Genomic DNA, 11,481 nt, shown 5'->3' with positions numbered 1-11,481 from the left:
GTCTTTCCACCTGCTGACCCATGGCACACAGGTGCTCCATGCTGACTGAGGAGTCTCCATCTGGCAGGCTGAGCAGCCCAAACCTCCCCCCCAGCACAGCCTGTGCATGCTCTCAGTCACACACCATGCAATTCCAGTAGACCCTCCCAGGTATTTTTTATGCCCATAAGTGATGGAGTGCCTCTGGTCGCTATCATTCACATCCCTTAGACTACAATGGTGTTTCATCCTCCTGCTTCCTATCAGAAATAACATTCCTAGGTTTTCCCTGTGGATTGGAAAGTCGTGAAATGATATTATGGCATGGCACTAACTGCTTTGTGGACTTCTCTACTCAGACTTCAGTGATCACCAGAAAAAAACCTTCAAATCCAGAACCTTTTAGTAAAATAACTAAAAATACACTCTTCCACACTTCTAAACATATATTTGTCTGAACAAATATGGCACCCGTGCATCACTTCCCAAAATATGTTTAGCCCATAGACAGCAGGAAGTTCTCAATACTGTGATTTAAATCAAACTGATCTTCTGACTTCTATCATATTCTAGTTTAAGAATAAAGCCTCTGGTTTAATTATTGTAATTTTTTTTTTTTAATATGCATTCGTTGGGAATTCAGCCAAATACAACATTTGTTTTCTTATGTCATCATTCTGCTGATACAACCCAACTAATCAGATATGCTTTTCATATTAAACTATGTACTGGGCTGATACCTTAACAGATTTTTTTTAAGTTTCAGATCTGTTTTCTCAGTAAATCTCTGCGATACTGATTCCTGCTGCTGTTTCATAAAAATTTCTTTGCAAATTTGCAATCTGATAACAATCGAATTCCTCCAGCTCACAGGGCAACTCCATCACCCTATAATCTGCTCAAAAATGGCTCCATGCCCTAGAATAAAAGGTCTATATGACTGCTTAGAAAAAAAGAATTTAAAAGAAATTTCTCCGAATCCCTAAAAGCAGTTAATATTTTAGCTAAAGTTGGTCAGACAAAATGTTAAAATTGCAGCTGAAGGTGGCTATGGCTGTATGCATTCTTCCCAACCTATTTTTCTTAAGCAATTTGACCTAAAATTACTGCACTTGCAAAACCAATATGGGTCATACATCTTCAGCCTAGGACTTTATTTAACAACCCAAATAAGATGGGCTTTTCATCCATTCTCCAAGTGTGCCAAATTATTCTGCATCAACTTTATTGTGTCATCAATGCAGACTGTCTGCATGATTCAGACAAGCCTTATGTTGCATATCATAGCTGTAGTTTGAAAACAATCAATTAGCAGCTGCTGTTTTTTATGTATGAATAAGGTTCAGTCCTGCCAAATTTACTGTTTTGGAAGAAGGCATCATAAAATCATCATAGACATATGCTTGTCCAAATTCTTAAGACAGTTATAGAACATAACAGAAATAGTGATGAAATATTAGAGTGTCTGAAAGGTTGTCCTTTTTTTCTTTTATTTCTGGGTTTAACAAAATATGAACATGGCAGATCAGTGAAACAACCTACCTAGAAAATAAATGCAAACATTCCTTACACAAACTACTAATGGCACCTTTTGTCCTTTGGACTCCAGTCATTCTATAATATTTGGGCCTTGAAATATTATTTACATAAAAGTTAAATAATAAAAAATAAACTCAAATTGGATTTGACTTTTCAAGTGAATATTTAGATATGTTGATTTGCTTTTCTTTTTGATTATCTTTTTGATGTTCTCAACAGCATAATGACAATGTCATACAGACCCAAGAACTGCTCAGGTGACAAAAAAGAAACCCTAGCTGATCATGTATGGTGTAACTTTATCTATTGTCCATCAGGTCTTTCCCTTGCTTTGCCACTTTTCTAATATAACTAAACTATTTAAAATCCATTACTATGCTTTCTTGTTGAAAAGCACTGTAACACTCAGAAAAGCTTAAAATAAAACAGTAGAACTCCAGGGCAGTCACAGAATCAAAACTTCTACTTACTCACACATAAAAAGAAAAAAAAAAATTCATTGGCGAATTAAAATATTCAGAAACTATGCAATAAGTAAAAATGAAAGAATGACAAAGAAAGAAATAAGAGACCATTTTTAGTAAACATATAATTTTTATCCTTGGTTTACTCTTGAGTAGAATCTTAACACGTATTTCCCAACAGATACCAATGGAGTTACCAAATGATCTTACATAAGGAGCCAAGGTCACACTGTGGCTCTGTGAGAGAAAACAGATAAAGGTTATAAGACTGCCATCACTAAAAAGCATAAGAAAATGCAGCTGGTTTATGTATTTAGAAAAGTGGCATAAGAATCAGCCATGAATTAATTTATGTCATGTGAGACAAAAAACTACAAGAGAGATGACTGAATGACAGCATAAGCATCTGTATTTTTGCTTGCACTGTTCTGTTTATTAAACACTTTTCAACTTCTGCTGCTGTTGACTGCAAGCAGGATTTCCACAAGACTTAGAAAGACTAACAGCTTGTGTAGGCATTTGAAAATATGGGATCCACAACCTTAGCTCCAGGTCGTGGAAACTTATATGTCCAGAGATTTCTAAACTCCTGTGCTACTAAAAACACAGTCAAACCATTCTGCATTTTCTTTAGTCTCCTGTGGATCAAATATTCTACTTTCGTATGAATGCATATACAAATTCGTCATTAATGATTAAGTCTTTAGCTGACACTAATTAGTTTCAACCATCTATGTGCTCAGCAGGCCCGACCTACTTCACAGTTCTGCTTCATTAGTGTTGGCAACTTAAACAATATCAGTAAAAATTATATTGACCAACAATGTCCAACTACTCAATGCAGGTGCCACTAAAGCCAGTGACAGCCTCCCTCTGATTTTAATAAGAATCACAATAAACCCCAAAGGCATAGAGAGAGGTAATGCAGTGACAAAAGTCATCTCCCACCAGCAGCAAGCAGCAAAAACAACAGCAACAAAAGGGAAAAACAAAACTCCAGTCAAGTTATTTAGCACAGGCCTGTGCTGCTGGGCTGTGAAATACCAACCCCACAGAGGGAGCTCAGACTTAAGCACAGACTCAGAAGCTATTTGAAAGCTTTGTACTTCAAGCATATTAATTTAGTCAATCACTGGGGAGCAGAAATATACCTCAGGTTAAATTTGGAACTGTGTTAGGAAAACATTAGGATAAGCAGAAAAAGGGAGAGGAAGAGTATTTAGTCAAGACTGGCAGTGTCCAAAGAAACTTGGCAAATGCACATATTCAGCATGAGGGCACTGCATGCACAACTCCAAATCTTCATGTGGTGGAACCACATAGAAAGTAAATTAAGCCATAGGTTTAAGCACCTCTGACATGCCTTGAGACACTTTCAGTGCAAAACAGCTTCATATGCAGAAGTTATTATCCTAAGTAACATCTATTTATCAACATCTAAAACATGTAACCACAACTATGAACATAAGAAACTTAAAATCATGTCCCTTGACACCTTTAAGTTTAAGAATATGTAAGTATTTAAGAATACATTAGAAGCTAAAGCTAGGCTGCAGCTGGAATACTCACAGGTATTTTATACCAGAGATGTTTTTTCCCACTAGAAGGTTCAATGCATCTTCTATCAGGACAGTCAGATTTAGTACTCATGGTGGATGTGTTGCACACTTATAACCAAGTCTTCCAATAGCACTTTGGCAGATGCTGAAGTTCTCTTAAATATCTAAACTACCTTCTTTTAAGCAAGACAGACTTAAAACCTGTAGTAACAGAATCTTAGCACCAGCACACTTGAAGAAAGAAATTCTATTTGTTTAGAACATATAAGAAACATAAAAGCATTCAGTTCTGTATTAGATGCTTTTGCAAGAAAAAGCCCCCAACAAAACCAAAAAACAGTATCATGTACACACACACACACACACACACACACACACACACACACACACATACAAAAAAAACCCCAAAACAAATAAACCAAGAAGAAAAAGTGCATTTGTTGCTAGAAGGGAAATAAGAGCAAAATGTTTCACAGCACTTCTATTTGAAGTGATTAAAAAAGCAAAAGCAAAGCAAAAGGTGCCTTGTGACAGTGGTGGTGACAATGGCTTGCTAGGTTACAGCAGTAAACAGTCCAAGGGAAAGAGCCACTGAACACCAAAATATAGCAATACAAGAAGCCTTTTATTTCCCCAAGAAGCCACTAAAGCATTAACCATGTGAATTAACCATGTGAATCAACCATGTGGATCTGGTGTCTGATGTCCTCTGTGACTTGCACAAAAGTTGGTGAGTCCTCCTCTACAGCAGCACCTGTACTTTGATGAACCAGCCCCTTGCTCATGTTGCAGATCTTCCTTGACAGCATTTGCCAGATTCCTGCACTCACTCCAGCAGGAGTACAGAGGTCTTGACCATTAAGTGCTCCCTTAAGGCCTCCGAAATCAGCCCAGCACAAATCTTCCCGTTAAAGTGTTTGTATTTTGTGTACAATGTGGATTCATGAACTCTTCAGAACACGAAACCAATTTCTTGTAATCTCACCCCTCATTCACACCCCCCAGTCAATCCCATCACTTACACTGCTACACCTCTTTGTCTCATTGTGGAACAAATGATCTGGATTAACAACAATGCTGTAAAAGACAGCTTTGCCTTTTAATAGAATGATTCCCCTCACTTGTGTTTCCACAAGTGAAGATGCTGAGTGGGCCAGAGCAAGGAACTAGGGCAGGAAAGAAACAGCATGGAACAAACTTGCACTGTCTGCTTGTAAAACTATGTTTTAGTGAATGTGTATAACTTCTTTAAAAAATGAAACAGATCATTGCAACTGAGAGATCAGATATTTTCGGTATTGCCCTCTGCAAATGAAACTTATTTAGTCTTATTTAATTTGCACAAATTAGTACTTAGAAAAGATCAGATCCTCAGTAGGGATATAACAAAAGTAATCAGCTTTTGTCTGGCATCTCTGGAATTAGAGATTTACAGCAACTGAGAACCTCCTCTGAGAAGACAGACTGTGTTGACACTAAACAACACAAAAGACCATTATCAAACAATCACAGGGTTTCTATTAGTTCAGAGGAAGATGTCTAATTTTTTTACTTTATGGATTCAAGTGAACTGTCTTCTCATTCAAACAAAATTTTTATTATAGAAGAGGTCCAAGGAAAATTTTCAGCTCACTTTCTAACTTTGGTGCCATGCAAAATTCATTTACAAGTGACAGAAAGTGGAACAGATGGCCAGTCTGCAGGACCACGGGAAGGTATGACACACTTAAAGGGCTCATTTGTAAAAGCCACTTTGAAAAGTATCCCGTCTGCAGGAAACTAATAGGCCAGTGAGAATTTCTTCTCAGGATAAAATGTTTTTAACTGTATGTCCTTGTCTAGTTTTCTTTCACAGATGGATTTCTGTAAAAGTCAGACTGACCATGATAGAACAGTCATAACAAAGCCAGACTGGCTGTTCTGGGCAGATAATAGTAAATACAGTGCTACTGTGAGTCATTTTCCCCAGAACTGGTATGTGAAGCTCAACAGAGTTCTTTCTCTGCCATTATTTTGGAGAGAAGGCACACATCCCTAGCTTGTGAATGCAGGAAAAGGGCAGTGAGCAGAGGAACACTATCCATAGACTCTTTTATTACCATGGAAAACTAGGCAATACATCCAAGTTAAATTTGCATGGTTATCAGTTAAAAGCATTAGCATTTTCCTTGGAATATGAAAATATTTCATCTGAGATCACTGACATAAAAACACAAATCTGGCATCCTAATAGCCCCTTTCCACAACACAAACATTCCTCACATAAGTTAAAAAATGTGACCGTGCAACAGACAGGAACCAGGATTGCACTTACTGGGCTAGAAAAGAATGGCAAAGAAAAGATGAGCTCTTCAAAGAAAAGAGGGTCTAACAGAATTCACATTACTAGCCTTATTGGATCAATGAATAAACACATATGCAGCTCACTGGGTAAGACCTAACTCAGAGAAAAGCAATTAAAATTGATACCCTGAAAAATCCAGGAGAATGGTCATTAGCTAATAAACAGTACAGCACTGTCCCCACTGTGAAGGTGAGGCTTGCACCCCAAGCCAATCACTGAGGGCTGACAGAGCAGTTAAAACACCTAAACTTTTCATGTCCAAAAATAGGCTTCTCAACCTTTTTTCAAACTGTGAAATGGCTCAGCTATTTCTAAATGCCACTGAATCAAATCCAGTGGCAGGTGTAGAGAGACACTGTGACAGTAACCTTCACCATCTCTTCCCGACTGTGTTTAGCTTTTCTTTTTTCCTCTCAAGAAGACTTAATCTCACTGTCTGGCTGAACATTAATCCGCTTTCACCAAGTCCCAACCTAATGCTTGCTGCATTAATGCACTGCAAATCCTCAAGGTATAAATTACACACAATTCAGTATAAAAGGAAAGCACAGGGCTTTCTTCTCACTACAGCTGTTTCTTCTAGAAAGGCGAGTTGGAGTTGAATACAGGTAAGTTTTCATCAGATCCCGATGTAGAAATATTTTTTTTCATATTGCAAACACTTCAAGTGATTAATTGCTTCTGAAAAATACATTATGCTTTGCTTTTTCTCTCTCTTGCTTCTTTTTCTTTGTCCTTACAGACAGGATACATTCTCCCTACAGAAACTTAGATAAAAATATTTTATTGAAAGTGGTATTCTGCTATTATTGTCCTTCTGCAAAGATTGCTGACATGCCATTTCAGTTGCTTAGGAAAATCAAACTCCTTTAACAGTAAACATAAGGAAGATCTATCTAATGTCTGTTCTTACTGACGATTCCAAACACTTGCTGTTATGGAATCACTTGAGGATAATGCCGAGACTCATTTTCTCCCTGCTCCTCTAACTATTTCCTGTTGAAAATAACTATACATTTCTCCAGTAAAGATATTTTTTTTTCTTTATAGACAGGATGAAGACACTTAATTGTTACATGCTGTTACTTTGCTGGAAAGCAATTTGCTGCAACAGCTGTCAGCTCACCAATATTACCATAGCTGTGGAAAGAGAAGAATGTGAATTCTGCATTACAGTGAATGCCACGTGGTGCTCAGGATACTGCTTCACACGGGTGAGACTCAATTTCAGGCACCAGAATTAAATATTTCAAGTGATGTATGGTAACCCATTCCTGCAGTCTGTAGCAAACACACAGACAGGAGGAGCCCTTGTGAAAGAGCAGGCTGAATAATTGCTGTGCTATCTGACCCAAGAGTACATACACAGCCGGTCTGAAGCACAGACAGAAGGGTGAAATATCGGAGTAAAATTCAGTTTATTAACTGGCATATATTATGTTCATGTTGTATAACCCGATTTAGAAGAATTACAGTCTGGATCTCTGCTTTGTGCTCAATTTGTGGTTGCAAGCAGATACAATAAAGCAGCCATTACTCCTCTGCTCTTTCAAATAATTTGAAGAATCAAGCAATTGACGTGAAAGATTGTCTGGTGATGCTATGACACAAATTTGCCGTATCAGTCCTCCTGAAAGGAGAAATTTAAACATCTAAATGAAATTGGAGGAATCAGACCCAAATGATTTTGATCTCAGTGGGTTTTCCCATTTTATAGAAATTTTGGAATCTAACCCATAACAAATTTTAAAACAGTTATTTCCTTCTTGTAATTTCAGGATCCAGTATACAAATATCCACCAGTATCAACTGCTCAGCAAACCTGCACGTTCAAGGAGGTTGTGTATGAAACAGTGAAGATCCCTGGCTGTGGAGACCACCCTGAATCTTTTTATTCATACCCAGTAGCTACAGAATGTCGCTGTGACACCTGTGACACTGACACCACTGACTGCACTGTGAGGGGACTGGGGCCATCCTACTGCTCCTTCAGTCAGAATGGAAGTAACCAGTGAAGGGAACTGGAGACTTTGGCTTTACATGTTCCCTGCTAAGTAAAGGTACTGTTCAGGTTTAAAAGGAAAATAACAGCCTAGGCTATTTAGAAACTGCCCAGATTGAAACGAAGATTTTTAAGGCCAAAATGAAGAGCTACTGACTAAACTCCTCTTCAGGTCCTCCTTACTTAACCTATCAGTTGCCTTAAAATCATTTTAATAGGTCTGTTAAAAATGCTGCTTCCAATTTCTTCTGCCCTTCCCCCCTCTTCCTCTTTATCACATCTTCATTATTTGTACTTCTGTATTTCCACTGCCTGCTATTCTATGCTATTCTGTGCATTCAAAAAGTTCCCAAGATTCAGGTCTTTATTATGTCCTGCTTTTCATCTCTCCTAAGAACACACTTATTTTAAAAAGCCTTGCCGCTGGTTGTGGTTCTATTAGCAGAATTGTAAACCTCTCTCAGCTGAGATCCTGACTGATTTTGTTTACATTATGTTTCATATGGTCATTATGCTCTGCCAATAATAACAGCATGAATATTTAAGAGCTAAAATCTATGTTCAAATGTTGAATGTCACCTGAATTCTAGTACTTTCTCAGTAAGGCTTGTTAGTTCAGCCTCATTGCCACAGTAACACAAGTAACAGGAACTCTGTTTTGTACCTGGCTAACTTGAAGAAATCATCAGCTCTCTATTTTCATCTGAGTGCAAAATGTAGTAAAGAGAAATGTTTAGCATTATTTAACATAGGAGTCTCGAAAATTATTTAGTGCAAACAGTGTGTGATAATGTGCCTTGAGAGCCATTCACAGGACTCCCTTCTGAGAATGGAAGTTCACAGAACTCTGCAGCAACCTAACTCTGCAAATACCAGTATGAAGTGAGCTGGAGGACTGACTGAATCAGAATGGGAAATTACCTCATATTATTGAGAAAATTATATGAAGCCTACAGAATGAAATCTTATGGGGAAACTGAAAATATACCATTGCTCAACAGAAAAATCACCTGCACAGACACAGAATGGAAACAATGGATTCAGCAGCAGTTTGGCACTGCAGGCTTGGTGATGTACAAGCAAAGTAAGAGTCACTTACAGCACTGCAGAAAAGTGGGAATGCAAGGAGCAGAGCCTACGAGACACAACCTACCTCCACCACTCAGTTCTACCCAAGGTGGGGCCTTGGCTGAGTGGTTATTTCTGACAGAACTTCAGCGCATTGAAAAACTGGAGAAAATTGACAGAAGAATAACAAGAATGGACAGAGGCTTAAAAAACATCTTAGGAGAAAAAGATTCAAATAGATTTGGTTGTTTTGCTTAGGGGAGGGGAACACTTAGGGGGAATATCAGCAGAACATTTTACATGCTTGAAGACTGTTAGACAGAAAAGAACAGTCAGTTCTCCATGTCCAAAGAGAGCAGAACAACTGATGAAAGATTCAGAGTAGTCACAAGCAAATCTTCTGAAAGCTACAGATAAGTAGACACTGAAATGAACTGTCAGGGGCTTGGAGAAGGACCGAGAGGATGAAGGAAGGGTGTGGGGTCTGTGGATTCGTGACCACTCCAGCCCCAGAACACGTGGGACGTGTCAGGAATGACAGACAAAGCTCTCTGAGCACGAGGCAGGGGAATGAAGCAGAAGCAATCTGTCATGTCTGCCTTACAGACCCTTACAGACACGTCTGTTTAAAGAGAATTTGCCTGTTACTCTGAATCTGTCTTGTAATAGATAATAGATATTTTAATTTATGTAGTTTTTAGCTTTTTTACCAAAAGGTATTAATTATCTTGATTTTATTTATAAGATTTATATGCATGGACATTTTCTTTGATCTAGTGAAGCTTTAACAGTGGTAAAGTAATAGATAAATCACATTGGGTGTCACTCAGTTTTAAAAATCAGTAAATTTAAGTTAAAACTAAGCATATTATTAATATCAGCAGTTATTCCATTCTAAATGAGAGAATTTTGAGTTACAATTGCAAAACAATGTAGCTTATAATTAAAAAGTATATAAAAAAACTATGTTTTCAAAATAGATCTGTATTGTCTCTTGTGTATTTTCAAATAAAAATAATTTAATTGCACTTCTGTTATGAGTCTTAATAAGCTTATTTTAAAACTCAAGAGTCCACCTGCCAACTTTACTATGCTTTAAATTGCATATTTTCTTCTTCCTCTCATAATCTTTTCCCATGTAACTAGTAGACCCACCAGAGCCATATAGGTATTATATGGCCAAACCAAATAGGATAATATTTTAGCCTCATCCAGTAACATGATAGTTACAATATAAGAGTAGCATGGATAAGAATAATGATTATCATTAACATTTTATTTAAATTATAGACATAGAACCTGTCCACAGGTGTGTCCACATCTCTGACAAACTAGATTGCATGTGAAAACAAAAATCATACAGGTCTCATTTCATCCATCAGACAAGTGCAGCACTCATTTTCATTTTGCAAACAACACTATTCAGAACCTCGAATGTAAAACTGCCACTAACAGAGTCCAAAGTGTATTGAGGTGTCGTGCTGTGCTGCTTTGGGCTGGGGTGGAGTTAATTCCTTTGCAGTGGCTGCTGCAGGGCTGTGTTTGGATTTGTGCTGAGCACAGGGCTGAGAACACAGAGATGTTTTTGTTGTTGCTGAGCAGGGCTTGCACAGAGCCAAGGCCTTCTCTGCTTTTTGTAAAGCCACGCTGGGGAGGAGCTGGGGCTGCCTGGGAGGGTGGGAGGGGACACAGCCAGGACAGGTGACCCCACCTGACCAAAGGGACATTCCAGACCATGGGGTGTCACAGAAACTGGGGGGAAGGAGGAGGAAAAGGGGAATGTTTGGGGTGATGGTGTTTGTCTTCCCAAGTGACCATGACCTGTGATGGGATCCTGCTCTCCTGGAGATGCCTGAACTCCTGCCTGCCCTTGGGAAGCAGGGAATTCATTCCTTGTTTTGCTTTGCTTGTGTGCAGAGCTTTTGCCTTCCCTACTAAACTGTCCTTATCTCAGCCCCTGAGTTTTCTACCTTTTATTCTTCCCACTCTCTCCCCAACCCCTCTGGTGGGGCAGTGAGGAGCAGCTCCGTGGGGCTGGGGTTAAACCACGACAGGAGGTTTAGGAATGGGACTCCCCAGCTCATTCTCTCATTGAGAATCTCCAAATCATAATCCAGCCCCCCCCCAAATGGAGGCACAGGAAAGGCAAAGGTCGCAGGTTGAGGTAAGAACAATTTACTGGAAACAGCAATGAGATAAGAAAATGAACAGTAACAATATTAATCAGAAAAGGTATAAAAAAAAGAGATTATTCACACAAACAAAATACCTGTTTGTAATAATAGACAACACCAGATGGCTCATGTATCCTACTCTCAAGTAAAATCCATTCCAAATCATGTCAACAATTACTTGTTCTACAGACTGATGGCAAATATTTCACTGTCAGTACTTTCAGCAGCAGAAATACAGAAATTCTTAAAGAAGGCTGGCCAGACATGAAGATATCTTAGTCTATATTTGATAGTTTGTAAGACAGACTTTATCCTTTTAAAGTTAAATTTCTGTTGAATGCCCAATAATTTC

The 11,481-nt window shown here is 38.4% G+C and overlaps 1 protein-coding gene across 1 annotated transcript; it reads left to right on the top strand.

Moving 5' to 3' along the window:
- The first annotated feature begins 6,939 nt into the window (after positions 1 to 6,939).
- FSHB (follicle stimulating hormone subunit beta) lies at positions 6,940 to 9,903 on the top strand. Its single transcript, XM_014884571.2, has 2 exons — positions 6,940 to 7,099; positions 7,664 to 9,903. The coding sequence occupies exons 1-2, from the start codon at positions 6,941 to 6,943 to the stop codon at positions 7,898 to 7,900; spliced, it is 396 nt and encodes a 131-aa protein (XP_014740057.2). The 5' UTR covers position 6,940; the 3' UTR covers positions 7,901 to 9,903.
- The last annotated feature ends 1,578 nt before the right edge of the window (positions 9,904 to 11,481 follow it).

This window comes from Sturnus vulgaris, chromosome 18 (assembly GCF_052056855.1).
Source record: "Sturnus vulgaris isolate bStuVul1 chromosome 18, bStuVul1.hap1, whole genome shotgun sequence".
NCBI classification, from domain to species: Eukaryota; Metazoa; Chordata; class Aves; order Passeriformes; family Sturnidae; genus Sturnus; species Sturnus vulgaris.
Note: the sequence above shows the minus strand (reverse complement) of the source record. Positions and strands in the feature narration are given on the sequence as shown.